The sequence below is a fragment of the Chanodichthys erythropterus genome, chromosome 7 (genome assembly GCF_024489055.1).
Source record: "Chanodichthys erythropterus isolate Z2021 chromosome 7, ASM2448905v1, whole genome shotgun sequence".
Classification (NCBI taxonomy): domain Eukaryota; kingdom Metazoa; phylum Chordata; class Actinopteri; order Cypriniformes; family Xenocyprididae; genus Chanodichthys; species Chanodichthys erythropterus.
Window position 1 is genome coordinate 34,036,734 of NC_090227.1, and position 27,994 is coordinate 34,064,727.

A 27,994-nucleotide genomic window follows, 5' to 3' on the forward strand; every position below is an offset into this window, starting at 1 on the left:
ATTGTCTCTTAAAATGATCCACATTTCTAGCCATAATCATAGTTAGCCCAGCGTTAGGTTACATTAGACAATAAGCCTTGACAAAATTCCCCGAACCACCCGAAAATAATTCATATGTTGTCTAGGAAATTTCCAAAACTTAAGTTAATTTACAAAAATAGCTGTCACGGTCCCGCAGAGTCAGTGACTGTACATATTCGGACAGTTCTGAACCTTCTTCTGCATCTACGTTTAATAAATCCCTCCTAAAACATGCTACCTTACGCTTGTCAACATTGAGTCCAGCGTCTCTTTTTGCCTCCAGTTAAGCCCCGCCCACCAGGAAACGTTGTAATGTTTACAAACTTTTAAGGGATCTATAGGTTACTTGCCACCACCTACTGGCAGTTTCATATTTACAGTGTCATTTCATAGTTCTGTGTTCAATATTTTGGTAACACTTTACAATGATGTAATAACTAACATGATGACCAGATACATTTGTTACAGTATTTATTAATCTTTGTTAACATTAGTTAATAAAAATACAACTGTTTATTGTTTGCCTATGTTAGTGGTTCACAGTGCATTAACTAATATTATCAAATACAACTTTTGATTTTAATAATGTATTAGTAAATGTTGAAATTAACATGAACTAAGATTAATAAATGCTGCAGAAGTGCTGTTCATTTTTAATTCATGTTAACCAATGTAGTTAACCAATGAAACCTCAAAGTATTACCAATATATTTAAAGCAATATTCTCATAAAATTATTATGCAATTGTAACTGCAGTGTAAATGCATGTATTCTGTCTCTCCATAGCATTAAACAGTCTGTAAATAAATGCCACTTTAGATGCTGTACCGTTTCTGCAGTGCAAAGATGGATTTTGTTAATACTGATTTTTATGTGATTGGTATCAGCCCTATCGTGTCTTATTATTCTAATTTGAAAAAAAATTAAGAATTTGCATGAAAGAGCATTAAAAAAGCATGAAAAAAGCATAGGTCTCCTACATTTAATAAGGTTAGAAAAGTGGCCCTTATAAAGGTAAAAATACCCCTGAAATTCAATTTAGGGGGAAAATATCTAATATAGGCTATAAAATATCTAAATGGAAAAGATTAATTCTGTCACGGCTTAGAGGTTTGGGATTATTTTTCAGTTATTATCCTGGCTTCACTGAATCCTGCAAAATGTCCTTAATTTTGGTGTTAAAGAAATGGCAACCCTAAATGTCACAGGACAAAAAAAACCCCTCTAAAACACTATAATATAGTATACAGTTTAAATAACATATGTCTTTATTGCATGTATGGCTGTTTTTGACTGTTACATAAAGAAAACACTGACATGTCAGTACATTCACACCACTAGAGGGCCAGAAATTACCCATAGTACAGCATGTCAGGATGGCCGAGCGGTCTAAGGCGCTGCGTTCAGGTCGCAGTCTCCCCTGGAGGCGTGGGTTCGAATCCCACTTCTGACAACAACATTTTTTTTTTTTGGTGAAAAGGTGGACTGGACTGTTCTCCATGGACCAAAGTCCATTTCATACCTCATGGAGAGTAGATACCAGCAAAAATAAACTACAACAGCAAAGTCTTACATCTCTCCGCTGCAGAAAAGTGGCTAAAGATGAACTGAGTCAACAAGTGCAGTACAAAAATGACTGTTGCAGGTTAGTGCATGATAAAAGATGTTAAAGAATTATTTTTTTGAACTGTTTCAAATAACGTGTTTCAAAGCAAGAAGTGCAATGAATATTGCATACAGGAAGAGTATTCTGGACATAATAAATAGTCTCATAATTTAATTACGAATGTTATGAGTGTGAAAAGTAGCCATTTTTACTTTTAGCAATAACCACAGGAACATCATTTTGTGTGCTTTGCTGTTGGGTAGCTTTAACATTCAAAGTCCACCAACATGATCATAGGCATATAATTATATAATATATATGTGTGTGTGTATTAGTGCTGTCAATCAAAAAAATTAAATTAAATTTGCAATTAAAAACACTTGTTTTTATACATTTTTAATATATTTTAATATATTTTATAATGTAATAATTTCAAAGTTAATCTCCAAATTAAAACAACATAAAGAAACAACATGAAGACAGTATATTTTAAATACTTGTTTAATGGCATCTTTTTATGAATGAAGGCCAGTATCACTGATACTAATACTTCTACTGACGTCTCAATGAAATTGATTTTCCCCACAATTTTAAACATGAATTATAGCCATTCAACACTACAGTATAATTGAAAGCTATATCATTTTTCACATTTATTAGGCTTCAAAAATATAACAACTTTTAATTTAAGTGAACTTAGAACAATATATATATATAATATATGCATGTGTATGTGTGTGTGTATGTTACATATACTCTTCTGTCAATGATTTTGGCAATTTTTAAGTTTTTAACCCCAAATTTTCACTTCTATTGTTTGCTATCTCACCGTTCCCTTTTTACTAGAGGAAGGAAGAGGGTTCTCACTCTATTATGCTTAGTGAAGTTATTTATTACTTTGACAAACAGTCAAACCTAACCTACATGATCTCATGTCAAATACATTGTAGGTGTACAAAGGTGTGTGGAAAGAGAGAGGGAGAGAGGGAGGGTGAGAAAGAGAGAAAACTTTCTGTTCAGACTGAGTTGATAGGTAGTGACAACACCTGCATTACCTGTTCTGGTGTGTCTCCACTGAGGTGCATGCTTTCTCTCTGTCTTTTTTTTTTTCTTTTTCTAAAGTGGCATTTTCATATAATCAACTCTTTTATACTGAGAAGAAATGGCAGATTTTCCCGGTAAGGTCAGCACTCAAACCAGCTCACAAGAACCTCAAAGAAGTTTTGGAATCCCATCTAGTGTTGACATGAACTTCATCAAGAGCATACCTGGTATTCTACTTTTGGCTGAGATTGTAAGTTGAAAAACTGTCAATTACACTTTCCATGCTTTGTCACATGTTTTTTGGTGTGTGTTCTTTAGCTTCGGTTTTGCTTTTGAAAACTTTTATTTTCCCTTCATCATACACTCACACCCACTTTTCTATGCTGTTTGTTTATTCTTCAAAAAAATAATGCAGAATTTCCAGTATGCGAAATACCGAGACTGTGTAGGTGTTGGTTGATAAAACAAAATAACCAGGCCCATGTACTATGAATTATTTTCATAATGTTTCAACTAGGATATTATAATATTATGTCGATGTTAGATTTATTACCACAGACAGTCCTGCATGCTTACACAGAGTTTGCGTAGAGGTAGATAACGTTTATATTGTACTTGCATTAGGTGTGTTTCTACACTGAGCCAACATACAAGTATGTAGATACAGCACAAGTCTATGTGTCTGTGTTATTTAGAAACATTAAAACTAGGTTCAGCTGTACGTATAAACATGCAAAAATAAAAAATAATTATCTGACTAAATGACTAATTGTACAAGAAACATTTCTGAACATCAGTATTTATGAAGATGATCATCTTATCTATCATCTCATTGGTTTTTGGGTCAATAACCCTAATAAAATGCTCCAGTCAATACAAATACATAACTTATGTAATCAGTCTTGAATCAGTAAATATAAATGTAATATTACTGAGCTTTACTGAATATTGGACCTGAGATGTGTCTGTTTTTACTTGTCATTCTGTGGAGCAAGTCACAGTTGTTGTTTGTAGGTATCTTGTGTCAGACACATAGCCTGAAATCTGAGACCTTTATCAGATAAATAATACATTGTGAACTTTTGATATTCATTGTACAAATGAATGCCATTTGCATTGTGTGTTCATATAAAAATATATTGTATTTCTTCCTTTTTTTCTAGGTGAAAACATTCCTTAGGACATACATCAATACTTTCAACAGTATATATGATGTTAAAAATATCAGTAATTGCTGACAGGGTTAGATATGTATTGAACATCACCAGAATGACTCACACTTGCGTCACTTTTATTTTAAAGCTCACGTGTTTTAGAGCATACACAGTATGTCAACTAAATGAATTACAACACCCTTATGTTAAGAAAAGCCTTAGTGAAAATACCCTAACAATTATAACTAAGGGTTTTCTTGACTCAAAACAAAATTTTCCCCTAAAAATTGTCATATTTTAGTTACCTTTATTTCCTTTTGAAACCTATATGGCTTTCTTTCTTCTGTGAAACACAAAAGAAGATATTTTGAAAAATGTCTCAGTATTTTTTGTCCATACAAAGAAAGTCATTGGGGTCCAGTGCTGTTTTAGACTCCACTGACTTTGATCGTACAGACAAAAGCTGTATAAAAATCCTTTTAAAAGTTTAAAAGTCTTTTAGGTTCAGCAGAAGAAACTCATACAGGTTTGGAACGACATGAGGGTGAATAAATGATGACAGAATTTTCATTTTTGGGTGTACTATCCCTTTAAGTGACTTAAATCCTCTAAATCCATCCTCTGTTCAGGTTGTTGGATTACTGGTGTGGGCTCTGATCGCCAGTACCTCACACTCCTCGGAAGGTGTTTATGGCTGGGTCCTGTTTGTCAGCGTGACGCTGTGGCTTTTGAGCATCGCCCTGTTGGTTGTGCTGTTGCTGAGGTTTCATCAGAGTCTACCCTCAATACCCTGGCCTTTGGTGGTGAGATTCTCACTTGTTGGTTTCATGGAGAAGATAGCATTTTTAAATCAAGACTTGTTGGGCAAATCCTGTCTCCTTCTCTTCCTTAGCTCATGGTGTTTTACTCAGTCGCAACTGTTCTATACCTAACTGCCTTTTTGGCTAATGCTGCATCTGTTCGCTATGGATTTTACCATGGTCATCTGGGAACTTCTGCAGTGAGTGAAAACGTCTCTTGAATGCAAACTCCACACATTCACACACTATGAGCTGAAAGAGGAGTGTCTGACTGTACACTTCATACCTCATTTATAAAATAAAGCTTATCTGTAAAGCAACAACTGATAACAGGTCAGGTGATTCAGATGTCAGCAACAATCTCAAGACCTAACAAATTACTACCGTTCAAAAGTTTGGGTTAGTCTGTTTTTTTTTAAAGAAATAATCAAAGAATCATGAAAAAAATTATCAAATGCACCATTGCCAATAATGAATGTTTTTGAGCACCAAATCAGCATATTAGAATGATTTTTGAAGGATCATGTGACAATGAAGACTGGAGTAATGCTGCTGAAAATTCAACTTTGCTATTACAGGAATAAATTACATTTTAAAATGTATTAAAATGGTAAACATTTATTTAAAAAATATTGTAACAATATTTTATAATATTATTTTACTGTATTTTTGATCAATTATAAATGACTTCTTTCAAAAACATTAAAGAATCTTACTGATATCAAATGTTGAATGGCAGTGTACTGTAGATAGGGCATTCTTAAAACATATTGATTAAAAATGTAAGTCGCTATGCAAAAGCATCTAATCTGAAGCAGGGCCTTCACTTTAACTGTATAAAGCATGTTTCATCACTCACTGGAATATACAATACAGTATTATAGATCAAATAAAAGGCTTTTAGGAGATGGTTACAATGTGAAACCATCCGATGAGCTCAAAAGCAAGGGTCTTTAGAGTAGTATGTGTGTTTTACAGGGCTTTAAAAACAACATCGGCCAGAGTCCAGATTAAATTGTGCAGCAAGCACATGATAAAGCCATAATGCTCCACAGCGGAGGAGTTTAATCACAATTTATACCTCCTCCATGTGTAAAGGTCAACAGCTTAAGTTCTAAATTACTACAGAATCTTTAAATCTACATATCTGCTAGATGACTGCTTACATGTGTGCCCTGAAATCATCTTAAGGGATAGTTCACACAAAAATGAAAATGATGTCATCATTTACTCATACTGATGTTGTTCCCAACTTTTTAAGTCTTTCTTTCTACCGTGGAACACAAAAGAAGATATTTTGAAGAATGTTCAAAGGTCTTTGCTCATACAGTCAAGTTAATTGGGATCCAAAACAACATTGGACCCCATTAACTTTAATTGTATAGAGAAATCTTTTGTGAACTGCATATTTCTTATACTTGAGTACAATTTGTAAGATCTTAATTTTTTTTATTTATATTTTTTCTTGCAGTTCTTTGCCATAGTGGTGACCCTGTTATATGCAGCTAGCAGCTACTTCGCCTATTTGGGTTGGAGGGGTGAAGGGCAAAACGCAGCGGGGAGTACAGTGCCTGTGTAGACCATCCTGTGATCAACATTGTCATTAACTATGTGAGGACACTTCCAAGAGGATATTATTTGGTATTGCTGAAAATCCTCTTCAGGAACGTCCAACAACCCATCTGTATAACGGTGCCCAGCATAATTGCTAGAAGGTTTATAACATGGGCATTGTGTGTACTGGGAGTCACCAGCCTGCACATGCAGCAGGTTTAGGGTATTGAGGTATTGATTAAAAGTGACTACATTTATAATGTTACAAAAATTCCATTTCAAATAAATGCTGTCGAATTTTCAGTTCATCAAAAAAACTTGAAAAATTGGGCATTTCAATGAAATGCTATCACAGGAATACATCCTATTTTAAAATTAAAATAGAAAAGTTGTTTTAAATTTTTTTTTTCAAATTTTTTTTTTATCAAATGCATCCTTAGTGAGCATGAGACTCCTAAAAAAACATAAAATCTTACCAATCCCAATCTTTTGAATGATAGTGTACTATTTTTGTAAGATACACAAACTGACTTGAGCAAGTATGTATTTAAGTGGTGAGGTTCTTGCATTATTGTACAGTTCAAGAATGTAAGTGATTCATTGTTTTGAGCATAAAAGTGTTTTGATAAAACATGATTAAAGAACAGTTGTATTTATTTCTTCCATACACAGGCTCAAATATGTCTATATATACAAATAATAAACAAATATACACAATTGTGCAACATTCATCTAGTAAGAACACCACATTCTATATAAAGAAGGGGGTAAAAAGGATGAAATTTGTACTGTATACATCAACAAAACATATCAGTTTGAACATATGGGAGCAATCCATGAGCAACATGGACTCAACATCACAATAAAAAACATGAAAAATCTGTATGAGATTATTTGCATTGTTTCTGGTAATTGTATAAGCATATTTTTGAATGTAATATTTCACCTGGGGAAACTTTAAACCTTGTGAATGGTTAAAAAGGGTCTTTCAGAATGGTCATATCAGGCACATTGTATAATACTTTTTTTTTTTTTTTTTAAATGAAAAGCCCTTTTTGATTGTCAAGTGGAAGGAATTATTTTGGTATCAAATGATAAGAGGTTCTTGTGTGAAAATATGCAATAAAGTGGCAGCTTTGAGATGTTGAGGCTCATTACAACTTTCTGTATCAACTTGGTCAGAAACAGCAAGTTTTGCTCCACTGTAGGCCAAAACAAGATATGAAGAACTGATCCATTCTGGATTTAGTAACAGATCATGAGAATACTGTTAGAAGAGTCGAACCGGACGAGCTGACAAGTTAACCTGAATTTTATGTTTAAACATTAACCTAAAATAAACACAGATTCCCTTCTGTCAGGTTAGTATAACAATGATTTTTTTTTTTTGGGATGTGTCAGAAAGGAATTTTCAATGAATATTCATCTTTTTAAATGGGAGTCATCATTGTGTTGATCAAGTTCATTTACATGAAATCCCTATTTTCATTGGTTCAGCTCGATTGTGAGGCCATGCTGGAGGTCAGAGGTGAAGCTGAAGCAGAATTTAATGACTTCACCACCAGTCCGGTACTAAGGTCCAATCCTCTACCCTCCTTTTCCTATAAAAAGGAAAAACAAGTTTCTGTCAGAAACTTGCACGTTTATAGCTTCTGTTCAGACCAAAGTTTCTTTGTAGTAGGTGATTAAGTTTCAGGTTTTTTATTATAGCCAAGAATTACATTTGAACTAGGCAGAACAGCTTTTCTCTAAACTAGAAGAAATTTAAAGGTGCTAAAGAGGATCTTTTTGTCGACTGAGAAACCAAAGACTGTTAGTGAGTTTTTGAAATGAGTGCATGCGTAAGAACAGTCCCCCTCATTTCGAGGGAACGCCTCCCAAAACTCGTGCACGAGTATTGGAACATGAGTGTTTACCACCGGCATTCGCTGTGTCGTGTTAGTGGATTCATTATGTCGGACTCACCGCAGGTAACTCATAATCTGCAGTTGTTACTCCTGTCTCTAATAAATAGTCTTTTATCAGTTAGTAAAGACAGTTTCAAGTAATATTGCAAAAATGTATAAAACAAAACATCCTCTGTAGCACCTTTAAGTACACATTATTTTACATTATAAATCATATATTTTGTTTAAAGAACAGATTTTTACTTACTGCTCTGTAATCAATGAACATCTCTTTAAAGGCCATAAAGTCAGTGAAAGTGAGCAGCATGTCTAGTATGTCACCTGAGACTTCATCTTTGTGCTGTCTAATTGAAAACAGAAGGATTAGGAATCAACAGGTAAAAGGAATCATTTTCTATGCAAATACACTCATATGTCAATACCTCCATCTAGTGGTAATTTATGTGTATTACAATAAGGAGACATTTTAGAACGGGTATTTAAAACGGGGTCCAGGCGGGCACAAGCAAGGGAGTGCTAGTTTAGAGAAAAACAGTGTAAAAAAATACATAACATAATATAAAAAAAATAATATTAAACAAAATAAATAATAGTGGATAATAATAAAGCATAAAAAATATTAAAATAAATAAATAATTCATCTAAATATTACAGTACTATAGTGAGTAGAAAGAAGTAATGTTAGAAACTATATGTTTTCCAAATATTATTTTACACATAAAAAAAAAAAAGAAAATTGTATAAACTGGGTCTTTATACTTGAAAATGTATAGCTGCCTTTTACATTTTTGGATGGGAGTTACATGATCATATTTACGGGCCCATGGCATCTAAAAGACTGAAAACCTCTAGACTGGGTTGCTATTGTCATGTAATATATATATATATATATATATATATATATATAGTGTGTGTATGTGTGTGTGTGTGTGTGATATATTAGTCAAATATATTTTTACTAGTGGGTGCAGGGCACTACAGTTCATTTATATAAGTGAGGATAGCAAAATAAAAGTAAACTGTGACATATTATACCCAAAAATTCTTCATACAGTGGACTACGAGTAAAACTGATACAAATTTGGAACCGAAAATTATTCAGACTTGACCTGACCATGTTTAGTTTAAGTGTTATCGGACATAATTAAGATTATTTTTTCTGACACAGTTTAACTCTGAGATCTCGTCATATTTTATTACCATTTTTTAAACTATAGTGAATAAACTGTAATAATCAATGAAATGTTCAAGGTGTCTGAATAAATATTGGTTTGCCTGTATACAATATAAAAAATATATATATATATATATATATATATATATATATATATATATATATAGTACTCAGGTTTAGAAAAGCTAATGAATTCAACATACTTAAGTGAATGTGTGAAGGAATCCATGTTAAATCCAGGAATTCGCTCTACCAACTGCTGTTCCAGATGCTTTTCTAGGATTTCAATCTGAAAAAATTAATAAATGACAGTTAAATATTTCCATCTCAACAAGGGTCATAAACGTGTGATAAAAATGCTTAAAGTATCACATACATATTCATTAAATATAGGTGTATAGCTGAGCTTATTCTCCTCAGAGTCGTCAAACTCAAGGTAATATTTCTCCATGAAAGACTGCTGAAGATACTGAAATTCATCCTCTGTGGAGAAAATGTCATGTGTTAGTTTTTATGATAACTAGGATAACATTTCACCACAAACCAAAAGAAAAAAAGGATGAAAAAGACAAATTAAAACTAATTATATTAAGCACTTTTTTAGGAAATTGACTGGTACATTGTCTGGGACTGTCACATCTTGACAGATTATGTAAGATTCACCCCTGTTAAAGATGAATTCTGCTTGATTATATGAATGATTTACAGTTGTTGTGGTCATAAGTGATTTAATATAATAATAGATAGATGAATACCCATTATAATATCCTCGATGTTCCCAATTACCATGTCAAATTCTGCATCAGCATCTGATGATCTGGAGAGAGAACACATTACGGATAAAAGAAATGTAATTTGATAAAGTTACATTCATTTTCACAGAAAACAACCTTTATAACTCACTTTGAAACAGCAAAGTCCTCTTCTTCCAAATTCTGCATTTCAACTATGTTCTCGTTGCCACCCAGCAGATCTTTTGGGTTTAAAAAAAAGTCAGAACTGTTAATATCCTGCGAACAGACGCGACAGATATGATCGCAATCATGAAACTAGTGTGACAGATTTCAGTAAGCTAGCAGGTTGTAGTGCAGGTGCATGGCTGACGCATTGGAGCTTTAAAGACGCAGGTAGAGCACAACCACAGCGGTTGGTTTCGTGAACTAAGACATACAGTCGATTAAGAACATTTTAAAACAATTAATTACCTGTCTCTTGACGATCCATCATAAATAGCACAAACGTTCTTCCTGAAGTCGCTGCTGCCACGGCAACGGGAGAACGCGTACTTGTTCGAAATGTGTCCGGTAGAAACAGGTTTCCTTTCATTTAGTTCCGCCTCTTTGAGTCACAGGACAACCCAACACCAGAAAAACAAGGTAGCCTATTTCCGGACCATTACAGCGGCTTTAGATATTGCGGCTCATTTTGCCTTTTCTAATTAATGAGCTTCTAGTAAGTCAGGCGATACGTTTTTAAAGTTGAACGAATCTGACAATATCATACCTAGATGCGCCACTCAGAAAAGAGGTCAAATCTGTCATAATTTTTAATAATGACCTGCTTTTTTGGGAGAGACAGGAAATCATGTTTATCTATGCTATCATGACATATAATCTTGGTTATAAGATATAGTCTTATTTCAAAACACTGCGAGCAAAAGATTCAAGAGAGTTTATTATTGTCACATGTACAGGAAACACTCTGTTACACTATACAATGAAATTCTATAGGCAAAAATCTATAGGCCTACATACATGGTTCCTTTCCTCAAACTCTGAATGTACGTTATTTAAAATACAAAAAACAAACAACAAAAAAGCACAACACAGAAAGAAATATATTTATACATAGCCACCCTGCAATGTAATTATGGGATTCACATTTATAAAATGTACGAAATTTGGTACATTTCGCATGTATATACCCAGGTGAAAAAATACTAGTAATTAATAGCAAATACTGTAGTGATTTTGATCCATACTATAGTAAAGTACTTGAATTAATTTGTTGTGGTAATTCTATAGTTGCTGTGGTAATATAACAACTATAGCAATATAAACAAATTACTTTACCCAATACTGTACTACTAAGTTTTCTACAACTATAGGTATATTATATGACAATACACTACAGTTTACTGTAGTAAAAACTAAAGTATTTATTACAGTTTATCAGTTCACTATAGTTAATATTACAGTATGCTGTAGCATTCATTAACAAAGTGTTGTAAATACTATAATATATACAGTATACTACTGTAGTGTGGTTCAAGAACACTGGTATTTACTATAAATTACTATAGTATTTTTCACCTGGGTGATGTTTACCGAATATAATTATTATTTATATATTATAAATTGAATGAATATATATTTATATATATATATATATATATTTTTTTTTTTGGTGTAGTTTAAAATTCAGTATATGATAGTAAAAAATAAACATTTTAACGCAGCTGCCGAACAACTTTACTTGTTTTGTGCCACGCACATGACGTCATTCGGCGTCGGCCCGTGACGCTGCGTCTCTTTGTTGGCCCAGCAGCAGCGTCGCTCCTCTGTTGTTGTTTTCTCTGCTGCTGGAAAAACTGGAATGCTAGCAAGCTAAAGAAGTATTCTCTTTTTGTTTTGCTATATCTGCCAAATAATACACATCGAACTTATCCACTTGGTGTGTTGCTACACTAAACGCAACCCAGTCATGGACTCAGACGAGGGTTACAATTACGAATTCGACGACGAGGAAGAGGAATGCAGCGAAGACAGCGGCGAAGATGAGACCGCGGACGACACCCTGGAGCTCGGCGAGGTGGAGTTGGTTGATCCCGTTGTGGCCGGCGGAGATCGGGACGACTGCGGGGAGACCGGAGGCAGCGGCCTCGGGCCCGGGCAGGATGAGGAAGACTACCGCTTTGAAGTTCTTACCGCCGAACAGATCCTGCAGCATATGGTGGAGTGTATCAGGGAGGTCAACGAGGTCATCCAGGTAAGTGTTTTCAGGGCACCACCTGGGCTCAGATCGCTCTGGAATACCCCTTATAACAAAAGGGGGAATTTTTACATCATTCTGGGAAACTTTGCCCCCCGTCGGCAACATAAGAGACATGAAAAAGCCACCAGTTGTCCTTTAAACCAAACTGAATGAAAAGACAGTGTTGCTACGTCAACAAGGTACATATATGGGCATGATCGTGGTTCTGAAGGAGCAGGTTTGCGTCAACCCAGTCTTCTCCCTTTCCTTAACACATCCAATAATGACATAAGATGCTTAACTAGCTTCTGGCTCACCTGCATACTGACATGTCTCCCTTTAATGTGCTTTATCTAAAACAAAAGTACATTTGCATTGCCAAAACGTTTGTATCTGAACACATGACAAACCAAGTCACATATAAAGTAAAATAATGATATTGTAAATCTCTCCATTTTATTAGAGCCCTCTTGTTCCTGGTCAGACTAGCTTAGTAAGCTAACCACGAGCAAACAGCCCTAGTTTAAGTACATCGAAAACTATATTGCGATGTCTTCATGTGTTTTGCATGTCTTCAGGGCTGGTTGTTAATAGTCCGATGAAGAAGGTGTCCTCTTAATCATCTGTTTGCTGGGATATGGGTTAGGTCGCGTTAGCATGTGAGAGTTACCTAGTTGCTCCCTACAACAACATGGCGGAACCGATGCTATATCATGGCTGGTTATGTTTGATTAAACAGCACAAAAATAGCCCATCAAAGTGAATTTGAGTCATGATTGAGGGTTGCTTTCTGCTGCAGAGTCTCAGCCACATGCTGTTTGGAGTCCACGTTTCACTCTGCTAACCGAAGTTTGATTGTTTTGTTTTGTTTTGATTATGCTGGTTAATTTACAGATTTTGCGCTAATTGATTTGATTTGCTCACTTTATTCAGTCAGCAAACGCCTTAAATGCTGTTATTGTGATAAGTGATTTATTCTGTGGCTCACTTTATACTGGTTAAATTGTATAACATATCTGTTACAGTAACAGTACACCCATTTCTAATTTGCAGTATATTCTGTTTATATGTCCCAGTGCAGTGAAAACTTTCTCAACATGCCTGACATTTTCATCTGAACCCAATGAAGACCCTTGGTTTAGTTCAGGAATGTCGAATTGGGGTGGTTGTGAAATTCAGAAGGTTATGCTGGTTATGTCTTCTCGTATCCCTCTGGACTGCCTGTCAATATGCACTTTAATAAACTTTTTGGGGTATTGTAGTACATGCTTTTGTCTTCCTGACAGGCCTTAACGAACTCTGTTTTGTAATAAACTCTTGTCTTGGCACAAATCATGTCATTGCTGCTCTTTGAAGCATTGTCCTTCATGCCACCAACCCCAAGATGTCTTTGCAGTCTGTATCGTGATGACGTATTGGATTGAATCCAATACATATAGTGGACATGTAATTTTTTCCCCCCTAACCAGGTTAAGGTTAGGGTGTAGGGTAGGTTTAGGGGTTAGTATTTGTTGTAGCATTATGTCGGCACTGTGATTGACATTAGTAATGAAATATTTTGAATCGGCTGCGGAGCGGAGTTTAAGCTGAACTGTTCTGGGGGGGAAAGTCATGCCTTTTTATGTATTGGATTTAATCCAGTACATCATTGTGATACAGGCTGCAGTGAGGACGGACTCGCAAACACTGATAGATAGACAGACAGACTTTATTGATCCCTGTGGGAAAATTGTTTTGCCATAGCAGCATTTATCAATGATTTAAGCAGAAAAATAGGTGTTTTTGAGCATTAAATCAATGTGTAGTTTATTAAAATTTTTGTGGGATATGGTAGTTAAAAGTAAAACTGATCTGTGAATAGTATAAAGTGTAACTATATTCTTTATATAAACTATGATGTTGCTATATCTGTCTACACAGTACACACACACATGTTGTATATTAAACAATTTATGCTTTTGTCTCCTGTTACAGAATCCTGCTACAATCACTAGAATATTACTTAGTCATTTCAACTGGGACAAAGAAAAGCTGATGGAAAGGTAGTTGTTCTCTGTGGTCTGTTCCCTCCCTCCAGATTATTAGTCAGCTAACACCTGTCTCAATTCAATACTGAACCAGCAAAGTTGAAGAGAAATCTAACGTTTATCTCTTTGCAGGTACTTTGATGGTAACCTGGACAAGCTGTTTTCAGAGTGTCATGTTATAAACCCCAGCAAGAAGTCTCGGACACGCCTCATGAACACTAGATCGTCGGCACAGGACATGCCGTGTCAGATCTGCTATCTCAACTATCCTAACTCGGTCAGTGCCCTCCAGCGCAGTCGCTTTCGTTGCCTCTGATTAATCTATTTCCACGGCTGCTGTGCCGATAGTTTATTAGCAGACTCGCACGGAATCTGTGCCTTGAAATGGAACGGCCATCGTTCACACAGTTCTGCCCAAAGATTAGACCCCAAACTTTTGCTCTGTTGTTTATTTACTGTATTTAAATCCATTCTGCAAAATTCCATAAATATCCTCCAAGTATCATTTGCATAAAATGCAATGTCTGCAGATTCCATCTGTGGTTGTTTATTTCAGTGGATCTGTTGATTCGCTTAGCAGTGTGAACAGATTGTTTACCGCATGGATGGGATGCTGTTGCATTGTGGGGTATGTGAAGGTGGTATGCAGTATTATTTGGACACATCTTGTGTTTTTGTGTTGCCACTCTGTTCTACACACTACAGTGTCTCAGCCGTCAGGAAGGATTTCTAATGAGCTCTTTTCGCCAGTAATCTGTTCTTCACTGGATTACTCGAATTGTATACAGAGCAGCCAAGGAGAGGAACAGGCGGGTCTTTGGATTTGTAGGGAACCTTGAGAAATGTTGTGTGTGTGTCAGTGAAAAGATAGATTAAGTGCGGCATGCATGCATGCATGTATTGTTTTGATCAGCTTTGTCATGAGAGACAGCGGCTGTCTGAAAGAAAACTCTGGATTAAGCAGCAGGGATTTGGAAACTGTTCTATTTATTGCTTTGAATCGTGACTGAACTATTTAACTGGAATAGCAACCAGTGAAAGTTCCTGTCTCACTGCTTGTCTGCTCAAAGCAAAGGATCAGTTGGGGGTCACATGATACAGCTAACTTCATGTTTGGCAAATTTAACTATATTCAGTTTGATATTGAATTTGCTTGACTAAGAGATTAATCAGATTGCATGTGTATGCGGTGTATTAGTCTATTTGGACGATTCGTTTGACCCAATGTCAAATTCAGATTTCACTGTTAATGTGTTGCTTCATAAAGCTGACCACCACTCTGTTCCCTTGAGATGTTCCCTAAATACCATTAGTGCCGTCTGCACAGTGCTGTTAAACTACTTGTGATGTTGTTGTAAGCAATACTCTGCTTGCGTCAGTCCTACCACAAATATTAAGCTGATTTGTTTCTTGCCCGTGTTGTCTGTTGTCCCAGGAGAGAGAACCAGCCATTTACTACCAGGGGGCATGAGACTATAAAACACATGACAAAGGGGTACTTTGTAGGAGCAGTAGATAATCACAATGGCTGGCTCTTCTGTCACCTGTTCAGAACTGCTTCGTAAGATCCCTATCTGAGCCAAAAACAACAGTCTTGTTGGTTGTATCGATCTGTTGAAGAGAACGAGGCTCATTGTATTTCATGGGCACACAACACTGGATAGCTGTTAGGTAGAATTTGTTTCATTGCCTTTTTAGGGTTAATGTATTGCAGTGTTTGTCATTTGTATTCCTCAATATTATAGTTCCTTACTGTGTCACTGTTGTAAGATTTACCCTTAAAAGAAGAAAGACATTCAGTTCTTAGGCTATTTCTTGTCTTGAAACTTAGGGCTGGGTATTGAAAAAAATTTCACGATTTGATTAGATTTGAATACACAAGCTTGCGATTCGATTCAGTTTTGATTTCGATTTGATATAGATTAGTATATGGTAAATTTTCTCAGGGAGAAAAAGTTGTAATCAATACAGTGAACCTCAGTTGGTTCATTAAGATAAAATTAAAGGTTAAAATTAACTGACTTTTATAGGCTACTTGCATTTAAATTACAATTCATTTAAATAAAATAGGCTACTTGCATTTAAATAAAAATTCTCCTCTCTAGAATTAATTTTTCTAGCTGACTAATGAGTTAGTCATGATTAGTGAATGGCTTTTCTGAGGTAAATGTAACATTACCTGACATATTGTGTACAAGCTGTTTTATTGAAGTTTTTCTGTGTTGAAACACAGAATGAACGATTACAAGACACATGATACATTTCAGTAAGTCGTTCTATATCTTTCAACATACCTTCTGATGTTCATGTTTATTTTGTGCTGTATCTTGTAAGAAAGAGGAAGAGATGTTCAGTTCACGTGCCGCTTGAACTGATGCAGCTACAACGATCTGTCACGCCACATTAATTCGCACCAAAATGGCATTTATTGTTTAAATTTCTTTTTAAAGTTGACAGAATTCGAAAGCTGAGACTTTGTTTCATATCAAATTTGACAAAGCAAAAACCTTATTGCGTTATATTGGAAGGGAGGAACGCTAAAAATTTTGTTCATTCATCAACTGAAAAAAGCATAGGCTGAAAGATTAATTCTTGATTTTTAAGAATCGATATTGGTTCATCAAAATGACAATTGATTGAAATCGAGAAATCTATATTTTTAACCCAGCCCTAAAAAATTTAATTAAGACATTTATACTGTTTTTAGAACTTGTTATTATTTGTAACTTTGGATTGTAAATGTGGATTTGGCTGTTCTTTTGCAGTACTTCACTGGTCTGGAATGTGGGCACAAGTTCTGCATGCAGTGCTGGGGCGATTACTTAACCACCAAAATCATAGAGGAAGGAATGGGACAGGTACATATTCCAGCTCTTGGCACACAGAACCTTCAGAACACAAATTGTCAGTAAAATGTCAGTAGTTGATGCCAATACCAGTGAAATTCCATGACTCTCAATGCTACAGCAAAACTAATATGAACACACCTTTATTTAAAAAGTTGAAGATTAGTAAACAAAATGAATAAAATAACACCACAGTTCAAAAGTCTCAGGTCGATAAAATTTTTTTAATGTTTCTTAAAGAAGTTTCACCTAGGATGCATTTATTTGATCAAAAATACAGTTAAAACAGTAATATTTTGGAATATTATTTCCATTTTAAGTAACTGTTTTAAATTTTTATATTTTAAAATGTCATTTATTGCTGTGACGGCAAAGCTGAATTTTCAGCATTATTACTCCAGTCTTCAGTGTCGCATAATCCTTCAGAAATCACTCTAATATCCTGATTTGGTGCTCATGAGGCATTTCATAATTATATTAATAATGTTGAAAACAGTTGTGCTGCTTAATATGTTTGTGAAAACCACAATACATTTTTTTATAGGATTCTTTAATTAATAGAACCTTCACTTTGTTTTAAATTTTTTCGTAACATTATAAATGTCTTTACTGTCACTTTTGATAAATTTAATAAAATCCTTGCTGAATAAAATTAATTTAAAAAAAAAATCTTACTGATCCCAGACTTTTGAACTGTAATGTAGACTTCAAGTATTTTACAATTACTTAAAGCAATGTTGTTTACTGTTTTAATGTTTACTTAATTGAGAAGTAAGATGAAGAGCATTGATTGTTGTTGTTATTGTTTTTTTTTTTTTCATATTTCATATGTGAATATTGCTTGCTTAATATTGTAAACGTAACGGGCAGTTGCTGCATTTACACTGCAAGGTCTAATGCACAAATCAAATGTTTTGACACTTTTTTTTTTTTTTGTACTGACTGTTCATGTCTCATGTGAATGTAACCTACTATATTTATAACATTTTGACCAAGAAGTGCATTTGACAGTTCGTTCATGCACCCGAAATTCCATTGGGTGCAGACTCTCTTCGGCATGCACTCATACTTACACAAATACACATGAGAAAGCAGCCTATCACTCTGACAGGCTGATGTAAATACTGCAGCGGTTTTGTTTTTAGCTTTTGAGTTATTCACACAGGCTGTAGCGGGGTTTTTTTTCTGTCAATTGTCATTTTTACACCTATTGTAACAAGCTTGTTTGTTTCCAATCTAGACCATTTCTTGTCCTGCTCATAGCTGTGATATTCTGGTGGATGACAACACAGTCATGTAAGTGTTTGAGAAATAAATCAGCAATGCTTTATGAAGGCAGTTGGTTTCAATAAAAGTAATATCTTAATCTCAATATTAAAATTATTTAAAACATTTCTCCCATATATTTTTCTTAGAGTAGTCTTTGTCTCACGTCACCATTGCTCATGATATATAAAAGCCTCATTGGATACATTTTTCTTAGCTCAAGCATGAAATGGTGTGTTCTGAAGTATATTATGGCTATCCTAGATGAGCTGATAGAGTTTATTCCTAGTCAGAAGTAGGACACTTACCCTGTCTTGCTGGAGGTGTGAGTCACAACACAGCACCTCCTGTCGATTCAGTTAGATTATTTTGGATCCGCACAGCTGTCTTAACCTACATATGATCTCCCTGCTGCTTTTGTGATGCAGGTACAGGGTATGATCCTTTTATAGGCACTTTGTGGCCTTTTGTGGATAATAAATATATTGGATAATAAATAGAAGCATGCATGTCTGTTTTTGTATGGTCTAAATATATCTCAATTCTTTCAACAGGAGACTGATTACAGATTCGAAAGTGAAGTTGAAGTACCAGCATTTAATAACCAATAGTTTTGTAGAGGTGGGATTTCATTCCATTTTATCATATTGTGTGATCCAAAAGTTTGATACCACATAGAAAATCTGGGATTTAAAAAATGCCAGATTTATAATGCCAGATGCCAGATTTAATAAATAATGGATGTAAATAAAAACTTCAAGATTTTGGCTAATTTAAAATAAAGTTGTGAAATACAGATTTCTTGTTCAACAAATGTTAGCAAATTTGTGACACTGATCGTGTGAAAAATGTATACTAAACGTCAGGTTTCCTTGCTTTTATTGAAAGTAAAGACATTTCTCAAAGAATGCTGGAAAACACGAATCGTCAGATATTGAAAAGCATTAAGTTGCTTCACTTTTAATTTGGTTTATTCTGGTCTCTTTCTCTGCAGTGTAACCGACTGTTAAAATGGTGTCCAGCACCAGACTGTCATCATGTTGTCAAAGTACAGTACCCAGATGCCAAACCTGTACGGTGCAAGTGTGGTCGGCAGTTTTGGTAAGACTCTGAACTGCTAATGAGATCAGATACTTTTGGTACGTGACCTCAGATCAGGTTTAGGCCTTCTAACAGCTCAGGGAATACCTGATTAAGCCAGTGCCACTAGAACTCAGGAGACATGTTCCCTAGATGGTTCTGGTAATCATTAGAGCCATTAGAGGAAAATGTGGCACACACATAAAAGAGATTGTGTGTTTTATGTTTATAATGTTTGTTCTAGATGAAAGAATGCTCATGTTCTCTCAATTCATTTGCAGCTTCAACTGTGGAGAAAATTGGCACGATCCAGTGAAGTGTAAGGTATGTTGAGGCCACATTGTATTTTTTAAAATCCTTAAGATCAACTAGAATTGCACAACAATGCTATCAGTGTTTATATATAAATATATTGAGTCATGGTTTTGTCTCGTGCATTTTTTATTTTTGAAGCTTTTTTTTTATTGTCAACAATGGTTTCAGTGTTTTTCATAGTTTAGCACAGTTAGTATTATTTCTGGCTGAAAAACCTGGATCATACTTTTCTATAAATACACTAATTTATTTATTTATTTTACATCGGTGTGAATTCCGATGTGTGCAAAACACCCACTTCGTCTAAATAACTGAGGCAAAATGAGAAGATAATTTTTATAAGTAGAATGCACAATTCCATTTCCATTAAAGGTAGGGTAGGCATTTTTTAGAGTGGCTATCAATAGCAAGCTAGTTTTGAAATCATAAGATCCCAGGCCCACTCTTCAGAGCACTCTCCAAAGCTACGCCTCCTCCAAAAGACATGAAACGCACACAGCAGAGCAGAGTCTGCAAATCGTCACGAGAGATGGTGTTAAATTGCCTCATGCCACAAAACACTCAACATTACAATAATAATGAACATAAACAACTTAAACTGCTGCTGCAGATTAATTTCGGCATTGATAGTGTTGCCATAGAAATGCAAATCGCTCAGAGTTAGAACATCACGGGTTGCCACCTCTTGTTAATTATGGTAGTTATAGTGTAATCGCTGCATAAGCTCATTGTTTTGGTTCAGGAGGAACTGTAAAAGGTGGCTGCTGTTTGTTTGTGGCTCTTGTGACTGTGTACGACTCTGCATAGCCTCATTGACAGGCAGGTAGTATATCCTTTTATTGCATTTGAGCCGAATGCAATGATTGGACAAACATATTTTGGTCCTGAGACTTCTACAGAAGATATATGTACTTTTTTAAAAATATTTAGACCCCTTTTTTATTGATTGCTATCAGGATGTGAAGAGAGTTTCGACCAGTATAACAAAAATGCTTATAAAAAACATTACCTAGAATACCTTTTAATAGATATCCATTCTGAAAGGATAGCACTGAAAAAAGTAATTCACATTTACAGTGTAGAAAGCAGGGGAAATGTTGATTTGGTATGGCAAGTTTTTCAGAACAAAGAAAGCTAGCAGACTGCCACCTCTCCTACTCTCAGCATTAAGAGGCTCTTCAGAGACTTGTTATTGTGGGGGTAGTCTTGGCAAAAACAAAGGAATCTTCTAGTCCCTTGTGCTTCTCATATGGGGATTCTTCCATTGAGAGAGAACATTTAACTCTTCATAACTCCCTGCTCTTGTACACGTTTTTATGTAATATCTATTAATGCCTCACTTTTTAGTTGTCCTATTTTTACGGTGAATTGATTCTTGTATGTCCTGTTATTTTACCTCTTGATTCCAGTGGTTAAGGAAATGGATTAAAAAATGTGACGATGACAGTGAGACATCAAACTGGATTGCAGCAAATACAAAGGTCAGTGGTTAGACTCACTTTGATGTGGTGATTTTTTTTTTCTTTGTGTCATCTCATGACCCAGACGAATAGCAGATGTCTTGCTGTTGTGTCACAGGAATGTCCGAAATGCCATGTCACCATAGAGAAAGATGGTGGCTGCAACCACATGGTGTGCCGGAACCAGAACTGCAAAGCAGAATTCTGCTGGGTTTGCCTGGGGCCCTGGGAGCCACATGGCTCTGCTTGGTGGGTTCAATTTTTTTAAAATAAAGAATTAGGATTAATTAGTATGAAGAATTTATCGGCAAGGATTGCAGTGGTTCCCAACCTAGAACTTATATGCTTTGAGGTCAAATATGGATGCACAATCCTTTAGTTTCTATGAATGCGCCAAACAGTCGGCTACTGATAGCAACCAGCTGATGATTACTTTTATTGATTTGATACGCAGTATCTCAGCTTTCAGATCACATTTTTATGATGTGAATGATGGCTTGGCAAAGCTCAGCAGCTACAAGGTGTGTGTGTGTGTGTGTGTGTGTGTGTGTGTGTGTGTGTGTATTTCAAGCCTCTTTATAAAATAACTCCTTACCAATTGGCAAGAACAGTAGCACTTCTCCTTCCACTCTTTTCTGCACTTTTCACTCACACAAACATGTTCTCTTCATTAAAGCTCCAAGTGAAGGGTTGCCTGATGTCACAAAAAAGCAACCCGGTCTAATATATACAGTGACCACAGCTATTGTGCTTTAGCTAGGAGATGGTATTTTCAAAAACAAGCAATCATATGTAATTATTATTAATAATTAGTTCAATATTAGATATTTAAATATTATAAAAACAATAAAATGATATTGAATTATTATAATAATTCAACAAATAAAGATTTATTATTAACAAAGTTTAATTATGCTTTGTTTGAGTACACCAATAGGTTGCAATTAATATCTATTTGTCGTCACATAACTATTGGGGTGTGGGGCAGGGTCACAGGTTTTTTTTATTTTTATATGTAAGGACAAAAGGTTGTGAACCACTCGTGCATTGTGATTCAAAGCTGTGATATATTGCAGTAATTTCTCATTCATCTTCACTGGACTTCAGTACTTTGTGCCATTATCCTCTTAGCTTGTGGATTCAATGCTCCAGTGAGAATATGAGAAGACTGGAGTGACTTTAATTTCCCCTCCCCATTCAAAGCATTCTGTAAACACTCCACTCCATGTTTTCCATGTATCACTCTGCACTGGTGAAAGTAACTGGATCCCCCCCAAAAACTGCTCCCTGTTGGTCATCCATTACAAAGGTCATTTATTATGTTGCTTTTTAATGTCATGAAATTCTCGTCATAAGGTTTAAACAAAAAAATAAACACTTAACAGTGCATCTCTTTTTTTCACCCCAATAATAAGAAAGTGAAAAACCCCTGAACACTCTCTCAGATCAACCTAAATGCTACTATTCTACCTTTCCCAAGGCAATGTTTACATATGCACGTCTGGGATCAGTAGGTCCCTCATAAACCTGAGAGCTCAAAGACTAGCTGTCCCCTCCTCCTTGTTCCATGCAGTCATCTGTTTACAAATCACTGCAAACATCACTTAGGAAAACCTAAAGTGACTCACTCAGCTGACGACTGCTGAAATTCAGAGTTTAATGTTTCATGATTTGTTTGTAAACCGTTTTTGTTGAATTTTACATTTGTTTATTGATGTGCAAAACATTATTGGCTAATAGAACTAATTCTTGGAATGTGTTTTACCCTTAGGTATAACTGTAATCGCTACAACGAGGATGATGCCAAGGCAGCCCGGGATGCTCAAGAGGTAAATAATGTCAGTCCATTTGCCTGGTGTTTTTAACATGCAAATTTTGGTCTCATTCTTAAACATTTCCCATGTTGATATGTGTTGCGCAGCGTTCCCGAGCAGCCCTGCAGAGGTACCTGTTCTACTGCAACCGCTACATGAACCACATGCAGAGTCTGCGCTTCGAGCACAAGCTGTACGCCCAGGTCAAACAGAAGATGGAGGAGATGCAGCAGCACAACATGTCATGGATCGAGGTGCAGTTCCTGAAGAAGGCCGTGGATGTGCTGTGCCAGTGCCGCTCCACACTCATGTTCACCTACGTCTTTGCGTTCTACCTCAAGAAGAACAACCAGTCCATCATCTTCGAGGTAAATCGGAGAAGCTCATTTGTAATTTAATGTATTGGATTGTGTTGTAAAAACATATAAATCTGTCATTTTAAATGTTTGATGGTGTATGTGTTTGCACCCAGAATAACCAGGCAGATCTGGAGAATGCCACCGAGGTTCTGTCTGGATATCTGGAACGAGACATCTCCCAAGATTCTCTGCAGGACATTAAGCAGAAAGTACAAGATAAATACAGGCAAGTGTACAAATGGAAATTTTGGGTAGCACTTTATTTTACAGTCCTGTTTCCCATGTACAATAACTGGGTAATAATTAGGTTGTAACCCTGAACCTACCCATAAACTTTACCTTTAACCCCTGTAGGCCTGGTTTCACAGACAGGGCTTAGATTCAGCCAGGATTAGGCCAGAGTTTAATTAGGACATTTAAGTAGCTTTTACAAATGAGCCTTAGAACAAAACATTACTGGTGTGTCAGAACAATTTGCTTTCAGTTAAAACAGCTCAAACATGCATTTTAGTCTAGGACTAGGCTTAAACCTTTTCTGTGAACCCGGGTGGTAGTTACCTTATATTACCCAGTATTTTCTCAGGTAAGTGCACTGTAGGGCTTTTCACACTTGAAATAGTTATTCCTGGGTCATTCTAAACCCTGGGTAAACTGAATCCTGGGTTATCTTGCTTCACATTTCACACTGCTCATAATGTACTCGTGGTTAGCAATTAATCCTGGGTATTCATAAAATGACGTTTCACAATGTACATTCTTAAACCCTGGGTTAACGTTCTTATTTGCATATTTGCGGGGTCAGTGTCATTGATTGGAAGAACGCTGCATGCGACCTGTTTACATAAAGCTCTAGCATTGCATCCTCGTATTGCCGACTGTACTGTCGAGTTTATACTGAATGTATACTTTGGAATATTAAGGAAAGAATGAAACGGTCACTTCTTCAATCAAATTGTTGCATTTTCTGTCAGCATTTGACATTTTTCCCCTAAAACACTGAATTTCCTCTTTATTTACAATGTGCACTGTTTCAGTGACTCTCAAGGCACGCAAATAATGAGTATGTGATTGGTTGTCTGTTGCAAAGCGTCTAGCTGTAACAATCTAAAACCGCATCGTTTCACGCTGTACAAGTTTGACACGGGTAAAAAGCAGTGCTAACCCCGCTTCTAAATTACACGTGAAACGTTCCTTTACCCGAGGTTAAAAGCGCCGTTTAGAATGCCAATAACCCGGGGTTAAGCGCAGTGTGAAAAGCTCTTGTAAATACAAGTGCGTGCACATACTGTAAAATAAAGTGCAACCAAATTTTGTTTAACACTAACATTTGTCTGACTATGACAAGCATGGATTTAAGACCCATTTGCAACAAAGTCCAATGCAACATAAAAAAACACATAAAATATTCACATCACAAGGCAATGCCAAATATATATATATACAAAGTTCTGTCATGAAACTCTAGATGGCGCAGGCTAATGGGTCCTAAACTCAACCTCTTTGCAATCACATCATTCCCTCTAGGGGCATAGCTGATTGGTTCATGCTGTAGCAGTAGCCAATGAGCTTGCTGCTCAACCTTCAAATACTTGGTCTAGCATTTGTGTCGTAGTTTGCAGTGCGCTTTCAGAAACCTCCACCTTCCCCAGCTCCACCTGTATAGATCTGCTACAGGTAATTCATGTATGCTAAATTGTACAGTGCTAGAGAGCCTCTCTGTGCTGCACGAACGCCTCTCTACTGTGTTTTTCTGAATTTCATGTGTGCTTTCGGTAACTTTCAGCAACAGAGATATAAGTTGTATTCTGTGCACGACTCAAATGCTCTGCTCTCCACCCACATTTTTTCAGTATTCAATTTTTTTTTTTACTTTTTTTTAAATGCATTACTTAACTTTGACATCCCTAAAAATACATTTTAAAAACAACAACAAAACATTCTCTTAAAGGGTTAGTTCACCCAAAAATTAAAATAATGTAATTTATTACTCACCCTCATGCCGTTCCACACCTGTAAGACCTTCGTTCATATTTGGAACACAAATTAAGATATTTTTGTTGAAATCCGATGGCTCCTTGAGGCCTGCATAGCCAGCAATGACATTTCCTCTCTCAAGATCCATAAATGTACTAAAAACATATTTAAATCAGTTCATGCGAGTACAGTGGTTCAATATTAATATTATAAAGCGACAAGAATATTTTTTGTGCACCAAAATAACGATTTTATATAGTGATTGCCAATTTTAAAACACTGCTTCATGAAGCTTCGGAGAATTATGAATCAAAGTGTCGAATCAGCTGTTCGGAGCACCAAATTCACGTGATTTCAGCAGTTTGACACGCGATCTGAATCATGATTAGACACAAAAGATTCATAACGCTCTGAAGCTTAATGAAGCAGTGTTTTTAAATCGCCCATCGCTATATCACAAAAAAATATTCTCGACACTTTATAATATTAATATTGAACCACTGTACTCGCATGAATTGATTTATGTTTTTAGTACCTTTATGGATCTTGAGAGAGGAAATGTCATTGCTGGCTATGCAGGCCTCACTGGGCCATCGGATTTCAACAAAAATATCTTAATTTGTGTTCTGAAGATGAACGAAGGTATCACGGGTGTGGAATGGCATGAAGGTGAGTAATAAATGACATTATTTTCTAACTGTTTAAATTTTTCCCAGGCCCTCTAGCTCTCTAGACCCCAGTTTGAAAACCTCCGATCAAAGGCAACTTGTATTTCATTCAAGGTGTTTGTTCTCTGGCCTTGTTGTTTTGCCGTGCTCTCTCTTCCTTTATAACCATCCACGTTCGATGCTCCTGTGTGCAGATACTGCGAGAGCAGACGGAGAGTGCTGCTGCAACACGTACATGAAGGCTATGACAAGGACCTGTGGGAGTACATCGAGGATTGAGGCTACATCTCCACACCACAGACTCTTGGAGAGAAACTCCACCCACTAGAGTGCTGATGCAATGACAAGAGAGCAGCACAGATCTCTGCTGCCTCCTCCCTGGCAAACCGCCCTGCATTGCATAATTTTTTCCAGATTTTTGTTCCATGAAAAGCATAAGAGTAAATTATATTTAAATGAAAAAGTTAGAGAATATTAAAAATAAAAATATTACATGTTCAACAGTATTGTTAGCAGCGTGAAGTGCAAGACTGAGAAATCCAACAAAAAGGCATCTTCCTTTTGCTCGCATTGTAAGATCTTGCCCTCAGAAGGCTTTTTCCCTTCTTATCAGTTATGTTTGTGGACGTGTTCTGTTTGACTTTATTTTATATAATCTTTTTGTGTGTGGAAAATGGACTTTGTTTTCAAAATGGCTTTAATTCTGACCATGTCTGGCGAGATCCGTGTTTGGGTTGCTGAATGTGTATTGGTTGATTGTGAGGAGACGACTTTTTGGCATACAGACCTTAGCAGAATAGGACACAAAAAAACACCAAAAAAAAAAAAAAAAAGACGACAAAATCGGTATTTTTCAATTTGTAAATAATGCATATGCATGGAAGTTAAAGAGTAAGAGTGGCATGTGTTTGCATCATTTTTAAAAGATATTTATCTTTACAAATATTAAAAAAAAAATGTATATTTGCTGTGTAGATTGAGTGTCTTTCCTATCTTGGATCGCCCCTCTAAAGAGGTTTGGACTTGAGATATGCTTGACGTAAATCGGGAGTCCGTGTGTCTCCCTCCGCTCCTCCCCTTTGCTCCACAGGGACGGAGCAGGGCTATATTCTGCCAAATCGAGCAGATCATGCCAAGGTGGTGCGTTTTCTGCCGACTAGAAGTCTTGTGGGAGCTTCTGGCTTTACATTTGGAGGAAATGGGGGTAGTATAACGTTCGCTGCTTTTTCCAAAAGTCCAAACAGAACAGTGGTTTCCTCTGCTCTGCCTCCTTTGCTGTTATTCCCCTCCTCCTCCTCCTCCTCCTCCTAGGTAGATTTAGGATCGTATGATTTTAAGAGTTATATGAATAATTTCTGAGAGCCAAACTGAGTGACATTCACTCATATAACCTTTTATATTTTTTCTTTTTGTCTCTCTGAAGTTCATTCTTCGTTCCTGACCCCAGCTCGAGGTTCTTTCTCTGTCTGCCCAACATGCACGTAGATGACATTGTACCGATGGGCCTGTTGAGCTGCTTTCTTGACATCTGTTGTCAAGTGTTCTGACTGAGCCATTGACAAACAGGGTTAGGCATTTTCCACATGATCCATTTTTTTTGCACACCGCAGAACTAGTAGTCAGAAGCCACTGTTATCTCCACACTGCTTTAATTAATTTAGTGTAAAATAATCACACGTTTGCACCCGGGATGGTTTTCCAAAGGGCCGTTTGAGTCATGATATAGTTTGCAGGGAATATGTGATGTAACCTTCGTACTGTGACGTTGCATTTGTGTACACTTTGTTCATGCAAACATGTACAAATTGTGTGTTTGGACACACCGTGACCATCATTGAAGCACTGAGACCCTCTTTTCAGGGGTTCAGGGGTACAGGGACAGACACAGGTGGGACGGTGTCATTGTAGATCAAGTTGGCGTATTCAGACAACACCAAAGTGTCAGTCTCAAA

The 27,994-nt window shown here is 36.2% G+C and overlaps 3 protein-coding genes across 5 annotated transcripts; 2 read left to right on the forward strand and 1 right to left on the reverse strand.

Moving 5' to 3' along the window:
• The first annotated feature begins 1,552 nt into the window (after positions 1 to 1,552).
• Positions 1,553 to 7,624, forward strand: pllp (plasmolipin). The gene is made up of 5 exons (XM_067390309.1): positions 1,553 to 1,666; positions 2,750 to 2,921; positions 4,455 to 4,628; positions 4,718 to 4,825; positions 6,097 to 7,624. The coding sequence occupies exons 2-5, from the start codon at positions 2,790 to 2,792 to the stop codon at positions 6,202 to 6,204; spliced, it is 522 nt and encodes a 173-aa protein (XP_067246410.1). The 5' UTR covers positions 1,553 to 1,666; positions 2,750 to 2,789; the 3' UTR covers positions 6,205 to 7,624.
• Positions 6,818 to 11,835, reverse strand: arl2bp (ADP-ribosylation factor-like 2 binding protein). 2 transcript variants are annotated; one of them, XM_067390306.1, is made up of 7 exons: positions 11,736 to 11,835; positions 10,164 to 10,233; positions 10,016 to 10,077; positions 9,637 to 9,743; positions 9,464 to 9,549; positions 8,334 to 8,430; positions 6,818 to 7,780 (listed from the first exon to the last, which is right to left on the reverse strand). In XM_067390306.1, exons 1-7 carry the CDS (start codon positions 11,761 to 11,763, stop codon positions 7,673 to 7,675), a joined length of 558 nt encoding a protein of 185 aa, XP_067246407.1. In that variant the 5' UTR covers positions 11,764 to 11,835; the 3' UTR covers positions 6,818 to 7,672. The 2 variants fall into 2 exon arrangements, with proteins under 2 accessions (XP_067246407.1, XP_067246408.1); XM_067390307.1 differs by lacking the exon at positions 11,736 to 11,835 and adding an exon at positions 10,466 to 10,502.
• Positions 11,782 to 26,910, forward strand: arih1 (ariadne ubiquitin-conjugating enzyme E2 binding protein homolog 1 (Drosophila)). Of its 2 annotated transcripts, none has more exons than XM_067390304.1 (14): positions 11,782 to 12,248; positions 14,208 to 14,275; positions 14,393 to 14,537; positions 17,026 to 17,118; positions 18,347 to 18,402; positions 18,927 to 18,993; positions 19,367 to 19,473; positions 19,734 to 19,776; positions 21,177 to 21,248; positions 21,346 to 21,476; positions 22,999 to 23,065; positions 23,149 to 23,409; positions 23,514 to 23,626; positions 26,237 to 26,910. In XM_067390304.1, exons 1-14 carry the CDS (start codon positions 11,964 to 11,966, stop codon positions 26,319 to 26,321), a joined length of 1,593 nt encoding a protein of 530 aa, XP_067246405.1. In that variant the 5' UTR covers positions 11,782 to 11,963; the 3' UTR covers positions 26,322 to 26,910. The 2 variants fall into 2 exon arrangements, with proteins under 2 accessions (XP_067246405.1, XP_067246406.1); XM_067390305.1 differs by having other exon boundaries at positions 11,784 to 12,248; positions 22,999 to 23,056.
• The last annotated feature ends 1,084 nt before the right edge of the window (positions 26,911 to 27,994 follow it).

What these genes read in the sequence shown, in the direction of transcription:
- pllp (XM_067390309.1), top strand. Translation starts at nt 2,790, where the DNA reads ATGGCAGATTTTCCCGGTAAGGTCAGCACTCAAACCAGCTCACAAGAA. An exon ending in CAATACCCTGGCCTTTGGTG is followed by an intron (nt 4,629 to 4,717) that starts GTGAGATTCTCA and finishes TCTCTTCCTTAG; the next exon opens with CTCATGGTGTTTTACTCAGT. An exon ending in GTCATCTGGGAACTTCTGCA is followed by an intron (nt 4,826 to 6,096) that starts GTGAGTGAAAAC and finishes TTTTTCTTGCAG; the next exon opens with TTCTTTGCCATAGTGGTGAC.
- arl2bp (XM_067390306.1), bottom strand. Translation starts at nt 11,763, where the DNA reads ATGACGTCATGTGCGTGGCACAAAACAA. An exon ending in CATCGAGGATATTATAATGG is followed by an intron (nt 9,744 to 10,015) that starts GTATTCATCTAT and finishes TTTTCTCCACAG; the next exon opens with AGGATGAATTTCAGTATCTT. An exon ending in CACCTATATTTAATGAATAT is followed by an intron (nt 9,550 to 9,636) that starts GTATGTGATACT and finishes TAATTTTTTCAG; the next exon opens with ATTGAAATCCTAGAAAAGCA.
- arih1 (XM_067390304.1), top strand. Translation starts at nt 11,964, where the DNA reads ATGGACTCAGACGAGGGTTACAATTACGAATTCGACGACGAGGAAGAG. An exon ending in ATCTCAACTATCCTAACTCG is followed by an intron (nt 14,538 to 17,025) that starts GTCAGTGCCCTC and finishes GTTCTTTTGCAG; the next exon opens with TACTTCACTGGTCTGGAATG. An exon ending in AAAGTACAAGATAAATACAG is followed by an intron (nt 23,627 to 26,236) that starts GCAAGTGTACAA and finishes TCCTGTGTGCAG; the next exon opens with ATACTGCGAGAGCAGACGGA.